General features: G+C 41.6%; 1 protein-coding gene across 5 annotated transcripts; it reads left to right on the top strand.

Annotated features, from left to right (window-relative positions):
- Positions 1 to 5,212: 5,212 nt before the first annotated feature.
- On the top strand, positions 5,213 to 10,013 carry si:dkeyp-110g5.4 (uncharacterized protein LOC561637 homolog). Of its 5 annotated transcripts, none has more exons than XM_021615893.2 (5): positions 5,213 to 5,376; positions 7,050 to 7,676; positions 7,922 to 8,104; positions 8,388 to 8,429; positions 8,538 to 10,013. In XM_021615893.2, the coding sequence occupies exons 2-5, from the start codon at positions 7,077 to 7,079 to the stop codon at positions 9,159 to 9,161; spliced, it is 1,449 nt and encodes a 482-aa protein (XP_021471568.1). In that variant the 5' UTR covers positions 5,213 to 5,376; positions 7,050 to 7,076; the 3' UTR covers positions 9,162 to 10,013. The 5 variants fall into 5 exon arrangements, with proteins under 5 accessions (XP_021471568.1, XP_021471569.1, XP_036844032.1 ...); XM_021615894.2 differs by lacking the exon at positions 5,213 to 5,376 and adding an exon at positions 5,390 to 5,676; XM_036988137.1 differs by lacking the exon at positions 5,213 to 5,376 and adding an exon at positions 5,742 to 5,766.
- The last annotated feature ends 2,401 nt before the right edge of the window (positions 10,014 to 12,414 follow it).

Here is a 12,414-nt window from a genome sequence, read left to right as displayed (position 1 = left end):
CCTTATCCAAACGGATTACTCATGTACCTAGCTCTTATCAAGTTGTAAATTACAGTGCATTGAGAATGGTGTTATTTCTACCAGAAAAAAATAAGTAGGTGCTTTTTCCACTCGGAACCGGTAGGTGCACAAGACCTTATTCATGGTTTCCTGATGCGTAAAGGTGGTGGAATTATTCTGGAATTAAGTCACGGTCAGAATACCATATATCTGTAGCAGTGGAGGCTCCTCAGAAGAGGAAAGGGAGAAATATCCTCAGTAAATTTCAGAAGAAAAAAATTGTGAAACATTCAAAAAGTTGTAATTTTTAGATTAAACTACACTAAATATATTTACGTCACCAAATAGTTGATTAAAACACACTGCATCAGATAATTTATATTGTACTGAAAGCATAAGCTACAGCTAGCTAGCACTGCAGTGCATAAAATGTTGTGAGTAGTTGACTCAAAGAGAGAGAAAGACAATAGTTTAATGGTTTTGAACAAATTCAGTTCTTTAAAAATCAAGGTGAAGCCAGAGAGAGATTTATTTTCTATACTTGCACATGCAGCTAGCTAGTTTAGTCTAAACAAACACTCAGCTCAAACAGAGGGATGCTATTTTAGCTAGCTGGCTTTCCAACATTGGAACTCTTCCAAGTCAAGGTAAGCTTAATTTATTGCTATTGGGGCCTGCCAGTATAACTGCTAAACTGCTTGCTGACTGTACACTCTACTGTATGATTGTAGCAGGTTTACTAACGTGTTGGTTCTAGTAGCTATGTTGACTAGCTATGAAGTTAGCTAATATGGTTACAATCATAAACCATGTTATGTTTTTTTCGCCTGGTCACAAATAGCTCGTGTTGTGCAGTGAAGTCCACACGTGAAGGGAAAAGGTGAGAGGAGAAGAGCGCATAGATGCGAGAAGGAATTCTACAACAAGTAAAATGATCACGCTGTTTGTATGTTACTGCTATGAAAGTTCATTTTTTATTTAACCTTTATTTAACTAGCCAAGTTAGTTAAGAACAAATTCTTATTTACAATGACGGCCTACCAAAAGGCAAAAGGCCTCCTGCGGGGATGGGGTTCAAATAAAAAATATAGGACAAAATATACATCACGAAAAGAGAGACAACACTACATAAAGAGAGACCTAAGAAAACATCATAGCATGGTAGCAACACAACATGAAAACTACATCTGTATCAGGGTAAGTTTGGCAGCTGGGGTGAAAGAGGAGTGATTACAATAGAGGAAACCAAGTCTAGATAACTTAACTTTAGCCTGCAGCTGTGATATGTGCTGAGAGAAGGACAGTTTACCGTCTAGCCGTACTCCCAAGTACTTGTATGAGGTGACTACCTCAAGCTGTAAACCCTCAGAGGTAGTAATCACACCTGTTGGGAGAGGGGCATTCTTCTTACCAAACCAGATGACCTTTGTTTTGGAGGTGTTCAGAACAAGGTTAAGGGCAGAGAAACCTTGTTGGACACTAAGAAAGCTTTGTTGTAGAGCATTTAACACAATATCCAGGTGTGAGGCCAGCTGAGCATAAGACTGTATCATCTGCATATAAAAGTATGAGAGAGCTTCCTACTGCCTGAGCTATGTTTTTGATGTAAATTGAGTAGAGCGTGGGGCCTAGGATCGAGCCTTGGGGTACACCCTCGGTGACAGGCAGTGGCTGAGACAGCAGATGTTCTGACTTTATACACTGCACTTTTTGAGAGAGGTAGTTAGCAAACCAGGCCAAAGGCCCCTCAGAGACACAAATACTCCTTATCCGGCCCACAAGAATGGAATGGTCTACCATATCAAAAGCTTTGGCCAAGTCAATAAAAATAGCAGCACACATTGCTTAGGATCAAGAGCAACGGTGACATCATTGAGGACCTTTAAGGTTGCAGTGACACATCCATAACCTGAGCGGAAACCAGATTCCATACCAGAGAGAATACTATAAACATCAAGAAAGCCAGTCAGTTGATTATTGACAAGTTTTTCCAACACTTGATAAATAGGGCAAAATAGAAATAGGCCATAAACAGTTAGGATCAGCTTGATCTCCCCCTTTAAATAAAGAAACGAACCATGGCTGCCTACCAAGCAGTGGGAGCCTTCCCCAGAGAGGAGAGACAGGTTAAAATGGTCAGAGATACGCTTGGTGATTATAGGGGCAGCAATCTTAAAGAAGAAAGGGTCTAAACCATCTGACCGAGATGTTTTAGCACCTCGGACTCAGTGACCGCCTGCAGGGAGAAACTTTGTAGCGGGACAGGGGAAAAATATGGAGGAGCATCAGGGCTAGTTGCATTAGAAGGGGTGGGAGATGAGGACATATTGGACGGGCAAGGAGGCATGGCTGAGTCAAATAGGAATCCTGACTTAATTTTCGTGGTGATTTAAAAAGCTCAGCCATGTGCTTTCTGTCAGTAACAACCACATCATCAACTTTAAGGGACATGGGCAGCTGTGAGGAGGAGGGTTTATTCTCCAGGCCAATTGTGCGTCGCCCCATGGACCGGTCGCGGCCGGCTGCGACAGAACCTGGGCGCAAACCCAGAGTCTCTGGTGCAGTGTCCTAGACCACTGCGCCACCCGGGAGGCCCAAAAGTCTTTTTTTTTCAGTTTTTAACTGGTTGACTAATGATTACACCCTAGATCAGCTAGAAGCAGGCAAGAGTATGCAAGGCAGTATTGAATGTGTCACTGTCAAATTGATTACTGTAATTTTTTCCTTGACCTGTGCACCTACATTGTAAACTTTAATTTATAGGCTAGGTTGTAGCAACCTCATGATGGGTATTGGGAAAATTTGAGTATCATGTAGTAGCCAAAACCTATCGCAGTTACATTGAGCTGGGTGAATGGAATATGAACGACAGTCATCCAATATGCTAAAATAGAAGTAAGGCCATGTTCATAAAAAATAATTGGCCTCCCTCATCTTAAACGTCACTGATCAGTGAGTTTTAAGCTTTTCTTTTAGGCTATTTAGAGAAAAAGATGTCCTGGATGCTTTGCTAGCAATAGACAACATTAAATCCACAGGGGCTGACCAATTGCACCCTGGTCTGCTTAAGTGTGCAGTGCCCATCATTGTTGGCTCAATAATTCACATGTTTTATTTAACATTGTTATCAGGAAATATTCCAACATTAGGGAAAAAGGCTTTTGTGCTGCCACTCCATAAAGGTGGGGATAGTAATGATCTTAATTAAACATGATCACCCCATTTCAAGACTTCCTTGTCTAGCTAAGATTCTTTAATCATTGGTAAATGTACAGCTTTGTTCTTTTTTTAATCTGAGAAATGTATTTTGAATATAAATCAATCAGGGTTTAAGCCTGGGCATAGTACTATTACAACAACCACTTTAGTTGTTTATGATCTTGTCAATGCTTTAGACACTAAAATAAAATGTGCTGCTTTGTTTGTGCACATGTCAAAAGCTTTTGATACTGTTTATCATGCTATTTTATTGAATAAGTTGTCCTCGATAGGCCTGAGCTCTGAGCCTGTTCTTGGTTTCATTATAATTTTAGTAACAGAACTCAGGCTATCGTGATGGATGGGGTTAAATCTGAATTTCTTGAAGTGCATAAAGGTGTACTAAAGGGGTCGATTTTGGGACCTGTTCTCATCACTATTTATATAACCACCATTGGTCAATCAGTAAAAAATTGTGAACTTCATCTATATTTGGATGATCTTATTATGTATGCTATTTCCCCGATTGTTGATCTCGCTGTGTCAAAACTACAGCCAGATTTTATAGCTACACTACTGGTAACAAGTTTTAGTCTTTATTTTCTACATTGCACATCAAAACGATGACATAACACATATGGAATCATGTAGTAACCAAAAAAGTGTTAGACAAATCGAAATATATTTTATATTTGAGATTCTTCAAAGTAGCCACCCTTTGCCTTGATGCCAGCTTTGCACACACTTGGCATTGTCTCAACCAGCTTCATGAGTCATGCTTTTCCAACAGTCTTGAAGGAGTTCCCACATATGCTGAGCACTTTTATTAAAAATAAAAAACTGAAATATTACATTTACATAAGTATTCAGACCCTTTACTCAGTACTTTGAAGCATCTTTGGCAGTGATTACAGCCTTGAGTCTTCTTGTGTATGATGCTACAAGCTTGGCACACCTGTATTTGGGGAGTTTCTCCCATTCTTCTCTGCAGATCCTCTCAAGCTCTGGCAGGTTGGATGGGGAGCGTTGCTGCACGGCTATTTTCAGGCCTCTCAAGAGATGTTCGATCGGGTTCAAGTCCGGGCTCTGGTGGGCCATTCAAGGACATTCAGAGACTTGTCCCGAAGCCACTCCTGCATTGTCTTGACTGTGTGCACCAGTCTGAGGTCCTGAGTGCTCTACAGCAGGTTTTCATCAAGGATCTCTCTGTAGTTCACTCCGTTCATCTTTCCCTCGACCCTGACTAGTCTCCCAGTCCCTGCCGCTGAAAAACATCCCCACAGCATGATGCTGCCACCACCATGCCTCCCCGTAGGGATGGTGCCAGGGTTCGTTCAGATGTGATGCTTGGCATTCAGGCCAAAGAGTTAAATTTTCATCAGACCAGAGAATCTTGTTACACATTGTCTGAGAGTCTTTAGGTGCCTTTTGGCGAACTTCAAGCAAGCTGTCATGTGCCTTTTACTGAGGCGTGGCTTCCGCCCACATGCAGGAATTGCGGGCCACAATTGCACCTTCTCTGCTGGCTTCCCTTGTATTTAATGCTATGGACAGCAACAATGTCATACTCTTTTTGACCAAACAGCATCAGATAGATACACCACACATACTGAGATAGAGGGGTGCTGTTTCGATCGTTTGGATGCTTTCTTCAGTGAGATACATTCAGCCTCTTGCAAATTGAAGAAACATTCTGAAACACAGAGAGACTAAAGCAAACATTTTTGGGGAAGCCTGTATTCTTCCCTTGGCATCAATGACTACACACCACTGATAATTAATATACTGTAGGCCTACAGCTTGCCATACAATGTGTGACTATTTTTTGAAGACCTTTAAAAAACGTGACCCGGAAGTGATTCTTTACTGACGCTAGTTTCACACAGGTTTGTTTGTATCGATTTGATTTATACAGTGCGATATACACAATATATCATTCACTGTGCACATTTTCCATAATTTTCGCCGTAAATGTTAATTTACAAAGTACACCGGACGGGACTCTGAAGGGGTGCAAAAATCTGTGACCCGGAAGTACATCGTTACCCTTGCCTGTGTGACAGCGTTAGCTGCTGGGAACATGTTAGGTACTTCTTGTTAGTTTTTTCAAGTTTAGTCAGGCTTCTGTTTAGCTAACCATTTGCTTTGTTTTTTATCGGGTCCACGCTCTAAGCTCAGGTAATATGCAAAAGAACTGTCTATTTTATTGTCACCTAGCTAACGACTGTAGTTAGCAGGTGCGTCGCATTATAAATAGTTTGCATAGCTAACAGTTAGCTACGTAATGAGTCAACTAGCTACAGCTGGGCTGGCTGTAGTACATCAACTATCAAGTCGTTTTTATTCGTGTACATTTATGCCACGTTCACAAGCTAGTCGGAACTAGGAAACTCGGAAATGTCCAACTTGCAAATTAGTGTGAACGCGGCATATATTTATTGACACGCTTTCTCTAAACATTGACACGCATCGCTTATTGTACGTTTTTGGTAACATATATTTTGAGATCTACATCCCCAAAGAGGCAGTCTTTCATATCAGCGAGAAATCATTTTCAAAAAACAGAAGGTGACATTTACTACACCTTTTTATAGGGTTAGTGTTCACACATGGCCATATCTCCATGTTACATCGCTTGTTTACAGAAAAAAATAGGCAGCCAACCTGTGCTAATTAGTTATCTGACGTGCTCCGAACCCCTGTGTATAAGCATAACTGGTGAGTGTAGTTCGTCAGCTGGAGGCACACAGTATGTGGATCTGTGCAAAACTGCTAAGGTAAGTGTAGCTCTCAAACTCTAGGCGGCATTTTCAGCCATTAACTTCGCCCACGATTACTGTGTGAACTACAATCCCGACTCTGTTTTAACGTTTAATAAAAAGTCAATCATCATCGCTGTGATTCGTATTTCGAAACATATGGCCCTTTTATCAGCGAGAAAGAATCCTTAAAATAAAGTTACACTTACTCAGCAGTTTTACATAGTCGAGGTACAGCTTCATCAATCTAACTGGTGCCCCCTGTATATAGCCTCGCTATTGTTATTTTATTGCTGCTCTGTTGTATTTTTCTTTAGGTATTTTTCTTAACAGCGTTGTTGGTTAAAGGGCTTGTAAGTAAGCATTTCACTGTAAGGTCTACACCTGTTGTATTAAGCGCATCTGACAAATTACATTTGATTTGTAGGTGCCTCCATCTGACTAAACTACACTTTCTCTACACTTCCCGAGTTACACTTACATTCAGGTGTTTGGAGCATCCTAGATAGCTAATTAGCACAGGCCTTGTCTTCCGTAAACAAGTTCTGGAACATGGCGATATGGCCATGTAGGAACACTAACCCTATCAAGGCGTGTATCAATTTAAACTTTTGTTTAAAAAATATATTTATTGCTGATCTGAAAGAAAATGTCCTTATGCTTCCCGAAACTGTAGTTTTTGTCTTTTACATTTGATTTTGTACACCAATTTCAAACAGCTAAAAAGACAATGTTTGTTGTTAATGAGAATATATTTCACAGTGGTTTAATTGTACAATGATTGCTTGTTTTGTCACATATACTGAAATTAGGCAGACTTAGAATTTTAGCAACCATGAAATGGAGGAGTGGTTTCTGTATGTTGCACCTTTTTAATTTTAAAGTCAATCTCAGGAACTAGCCAGGAATATGCATACCATCAAATAGCGGCTCATAAAACATAAACAGTGGAGCAAATCCCTTCATTACATTTTCACATGGCTACTACAGGTTAGAATATTTGCACCTATTTCAGTCCAAGTTGAGCACTGCCAGTAACTGTATGCAATATTCTATTATATGCGGCATAAGTGTAAACCATCTTTGCTATAGCTTTCAGCCAGCTGTAGACGTGGAAAGATGCGGGGCATAGACATCCTGGAGAACTTTGAGATCTACATCCCCAAAGAGGCAGAGGTGAAAATCACCTCTATTCTGACTCTGCCAACCTCCATCTTGAGAAGGATGGGAGTGCCCCACTCTCAGGGTGGCAGTGCAAAGAGAGTTTCCTCGCCTTTGGCCACGTGGATCTCGCCAGTGGTCATCCGAGAGAGAGGCTGTTCACCGGCCAGCCCCACAGTGGATACAGCCAAGATTAACCTGACCTCAATGGTGACCAAGGAACCCAAGGCAGCCCAGGGTCCCTTCTTGATCCCATTTGTCTCCTCCAGCTGCACGGCCTTCAATGTCCTCAGGGAGTTCTTGCCCTCCAGACAGAACTTCCAGCAGGGTACTGCCACCCAGATTGACCCACTCCCTCATGGCCTGCCCCCTGTGCCCCACCAGGATGCCATCATCATCCACAAGGGGAGGATCTTCCTGTCAATCAAGAAAGCAAAGACTATCAGAGGAAAGAGGCAGCACAGCCCTGACCTGAATAACTTGTTGTCTTCCGAGGCCCCTCAGACCACACAGCAAGAACTGATGTTCCTCTCACCTGCCAGGAAGAGCCAGAAGAAGGTAAGACCCTGCCATCTCCTGCTATCCTTACTGTTGCTCCCTCCTGACTGTACCCCATGCTCTTGAGAAATGTCTACTTATGTATGTTAATATGAGACTTGAAACTGTTTGTGATATCAACATGATCTACTTGCTTGAAACTAGACGTCCTTGTGAGGTGTATATTTTAACAGAAAGCTGAATTCTTGTATTTTGATCTCTTCCCCACCCCCTTGGCTTACCACAACCTTATCTTACCACCTCAGTCCTGCCCCGCATCTCCAAAGCCGTCTCCTAAAAAGCCCCAGGGGAAGTGGGCATTGCTGCAGAGGTTCGGCCTGACCCACCAAGTCCAGGTGAAGTTGTCCAGAATCCCCCAGGGGGACATTGAGCCACAGCAGACTGCCGAACAGGGTCACTCAGCGGAAGAGGATCATAACACAGAGCAAGTGGGTACTATTGTCTCAGCTGTGCCATAGCATGTCAGTACCAGATGTGTATGTGATATGAATCTCCTTGGCACTGCATTATTTATTTTGCTGATCAATTTATATCTTATAACTTGGCAAATAAATAATTTGAAAATGGACAGCCTATTTCCACCTTGTGGTATTTGTACTGTAGTTAATAAAGGCTAGGTTGAGATGAATATATGCTGCTGATAAACCCCACTAAGGTAGTCGGTCACTTATCAGACTTTAAATATAGCTATTTTTGTTGTTGCTTTTTTAGCCTGTTGGTGAAGTTTCCAGGGAGCTGTCCTTTAACACACATGTGAGAATTGTATAATTGTACATCTCCTGTCATAGAGAACAAGAAAACTGGTCTAAGTCAAAATGTTAATTCCTGTCTCTACCTATTTTATTTTTTTTTCCACCATAGGATCAAGTCATACGGAAGTTATTGAACGCCAACAGGTTGTTAAAGGAGACACCTGGCAGATGTCCTGAACAGGAGATGGAGTTGGTGACTCAAGAGGAAAACAAGCCTTTGAATGAGGAGACCCAAGAATCATTATCAAAGACAGCAAATCGGCACCCTTGCTCAAGCGAAGGCTTTCAGGGCAGAGGTGGGATTACCAGTGAGACAGATGATGATGCTGAGGAGGAGCCTGAGGAAGAGGGATGTCACAATTTGGGTAGTGTCAAACAACGACGAGTTGAGGACAAAGGTAAGAGTGGGGCAGAGGGCCAAGCCACCAATGGGGATGAGTCTGAGGTGGAAGATCTCTCTGTTACGGCTGTTGCTTTGAGTGACAGCTTACCTCCACCAGAGGCCCTGAATGCAGACCAAAGCAGTGATACGGTTATGCAAGTTGACTTCACGGGGGACAGTGTTCAGAGTTGGACGGCGGAGTGCCCAATCATACCCGCTCTAGCCACCACCCCCAAACAGCACCATGGTTTTGACTTTGAGCATTCGGCCCGTGAGGAGAGGATCAACCGTATCAGGGCCAAATTGAGAGAGAGCGAGGCTGCCCTCAACAACCTGCGCTCTCCAAGTTGACTGTCTTCAAAGTGGGAAACAATTATTTCAAGGGCCCTCAGATGTTGAATGCCATGAACGATTATTTCACACACTTTCATTTTTTAAGCGCTGCTAGAACATCCATTCTGTAACTATTATTTAAAAAAAATGTGGAACCCATAAACTTCTCCACTCCTTATCTTCCAAGACCTGTGATCCATCATCTTTGATGGGCAAAAATATTTTACGTTAGAAATAACTCAAATCTAAATTCTATAATTTTATTAGAAAATTCAAAAGGACTTTTTACTTTTCGTTTGATTATATCTGATGTGAAAGCAGCGTTTGTTTGATCAAACTTGCCCAGCTATCGAATTTGAAGATTAGTTATTAGAGTAGCAGTTATTCTTTTAGGGTCGGATTCAGACTTTTTTTTACACTTTTTGATTTATGCAGTTCTCAGTTGTTGGTATTCAGAATTGATGGGCTTTACAGGTGTGGCTCCCTTGCACTCACTAAATTTATATAATTAAAATACTGAAACCCCTCCCACTTGCTGGGCAACAGATTTTCTTGTTGAGGATTCATTTAAATACGGTGTACCTTTTTAAAGCTACAATATGTACATTTTTGTGGCGACCAGACCAAATTCTCATAGAAATTTGTTTTATAGATCTGTCATTCTCATTGAAAGTAAGTCTAAGAAGCAGTTCTGTGCGCCATTTCTATGCTTCCCGTTCGTAAGTTTAGAATTTGCGTCTTTCGGTTTTGTACACCAGATTCAAACCGCTGACAGCTGGTTTAGATGGTACAATGGTTTTCTACACCAAACATTGCTTGTTTTGTCACAATCTGAAATAAAGAAAGCTTTAAATTTTAGCAACCATAAAATGGCAGAGCGGTTTCTGAATATTGCACCTTTAATTCACATTTTCTCGACATACTCATTAGAATATATTGAGAGAACGAGATCAGAATAGGGATCAATGAAAGGCACATACTGCGTTGTCTTGGCTGTGTGCTTAGGGTTGTTGTGCTGTTGGAAGGGGAACCTTTGCCACAGTGTGAGGTCCTGAGTGCTCTTGATCAGGTTTTCATCAAGGATCTTTCTGTACTTTGCTCTATTCATCTTTCACTCGATCCTGACTAGTCTCCCAGTTCCTGCCACTGAAAAACATCCCCACAGCATGATGCTGCCACCACCATTCTGCACAGTAGGGATGGTGCCAGGTTTTCTCCAGACGTGACGCTTGGCATTCAGACTAAATAGTTCAAGCTTGGTTTCATCAGACCAGAGAATCTTGTTTCTCATGGTTTGAGTCTTCAGGTGCTTTTTTGGCAAACTCCAAGTGGGCTGTCATGTGCTTTTTTACTGAGGAGTGGCTTCTGTCTGGCCACTCTACCATAAAGGCCTGATTGGTAGAGTGCTGCATAGATGGCTGTCCTTCTGGAAGGCTCTTCCCATCTCCACAGAGTAACTCTGGAGCTCTGTCAGTGACCATTGGGTTCTTGGTCACCAACCGGAGCAAGGCCCTTCAAACCTGTTTAAACCTGTTTTCGCTTTGTCATTTTTGGGTATTGTGTGTAGATGAGGGAAATAAGGCTGTCACGTAACAAAGTGGAAAGTGAAGGGGTCTGAACTTTCCGAATGCAATGTATGTAAGCCTATTGCTAGTGACCCTCTGGATTAACCACACTTATGTGACAGAGGAAAGACGGGTAAACTAACCATGTAATGGTTAGGACTAACTAAAGTGATAGTTAGTATGTGGGTGTTACTGACGGTGGCTAATATTTAATTCAATAGAAATTGTCAAAACAAACCACTGATAAGTCGGGGCATATAATTGAAACATTCTAGAGTGCATAAATCATCTCGGTAGGTTCGGAGTTACTGTCAGTGTGCACAGGTTCCAGCCTCGGCTTGGATATCCAAATTCAGCCCCACATGATCAAGCCATAGGCCTACAATTATAATTTTGAATAACATCAATGCTGTTTATAATTCATCGTGGAAAAACCTGACAAGTTGACATGCTTTTCAGTTTGCTGAAATATGACTAGTTTCACATTCTGTCGCCAGTGATCGTAAGGTAAAATGTATCTAAAGCAATTAAATAATATTTACTATCCCCTTATCCAAATGGATTACTCATTTACCTAGCTCTTATCAATGTATAAATGACAGTGCATGGAGATTGGTGTTATTTTTATTGGGGGGGGAATAATTAGCTTTTCCACTTGGAACTGACAGGTTGCTCGATCATCACAGTTTCCTCATGAGTAAAGGTGGTGGCATTATGAGGGAATTCAGTCCAATTCAGAATACAGCGTACCTGTAAGAGAGACCTCCACCACACCTTAATTTCTTTGATTGACACATTAAATGCTTACCTTAGCTGGCACTGGCATTTCCCCTAGCACAAGATCAAGGTCAGAATACGCAGAGAGAAGTGCCTAAAAACTGAATAAAGTTCCATTCACGCGTGTGTAACTCTGGTCTGAATTCCCCCTTTAGAGACACAATTAGTTACATTTTTTCCCCCTTCACATTTTGAACATTGTCACTTGTGTTAAAAGTACAAGTTGTATCCTATTCTCCCCCCAGTTGGAACAGTATTTATACTGCGGGTTGAATATTTTTTGTTTTCAAGATGTTTGTTAGATGATACTGCACAAGTTATTACTAGATGCTGAAAATGAGTCCCTCTCAAGTTGTTACATTTATAAGTGGAGGAATCCTTCAGAAGCACAACACCCAGGTCGCCACCTGTGGCAGCAAAGTCTTACTGTGATAGACTAGTCAATGGGAAGTTTGAGTTCTGCCAAATAACTTCGTTTTGTGTAGTCTCATAACATTGACCTTGTGCAATAAAGCAACTAATGTTTGTACGAAGGCATCATTTTGTTATTTTTTTGGTTTTGTGTATCACACACGATCTGCATTTCCTCACCAGTAACATCTCTCCTGAACGCCACGTGCTATGTGTTCACTCTTACTCCCAGACAGTGTGCTGTAATGACGAACGTACAGTGTTGTCAGTTTACTATTTGGACGGTTGCCCATAAGGGCCATGGGTCGAAAGTCATGACAGCAGTCAATGGGGTCGTAATTGTTTGGGCTGTTGTGTGACGGAGAAAATCTCTGGAACTGTCTAACTTCTCAGGAACCACATTTATATGTGACAATCCTCTGAGTTGCACAGTTTGACAGTAAAAAAAAAAAAAAAAGACCTGGCTCGACCCAAATGATAGCAGTGGTGAACATACAATGTAATGTAAGTCCATCTCT

This window comes from Oncorhynchus mykiss, chromosome 9, assembly GCF_013265735.2.
Source record: "Oncorhynchus mykiss isolate Arlee chromosome 9, USDA_OmykA_1.1, whole genome shotgun sequence".
NCBI lineage: Eukaryota > Metazoa > Chordata > Actinopteri > Salmoniformes > Salmonidae > Oncorhynchus > Oncorhynchus mykiss.
Note: the sequence above shows the minus strand (reverse complement) of the source record. Positions and strands in the feature narration are given on the sequence as shown.

Bases quoted from the DNA above. Each gene is read 5' to 3' on its own strand.
- si:dkeyp-110g5.4 (XM_021615891.2), top strand. From the start codon at position 5,808: ATGGCCATATCTCCATGTTACATCGCTTGTTTACAGAAAAAAATAGGC. The intron at 5,976-7,049 runs GTAAGTGTAGCT...TCTTTGCTATAG, and splicing joins ATCTGTGCAAAACTGCTAAG to CTTTCAGCCAGCTGTAGACG. The intron at 7,677-7,921 runs GTAAGACCCTGC...TTACCACCTCAG, and splicing joins CCAGGAAGAGCCAGAAGAAG to TCCTGCCCCGCATCTCCAAA.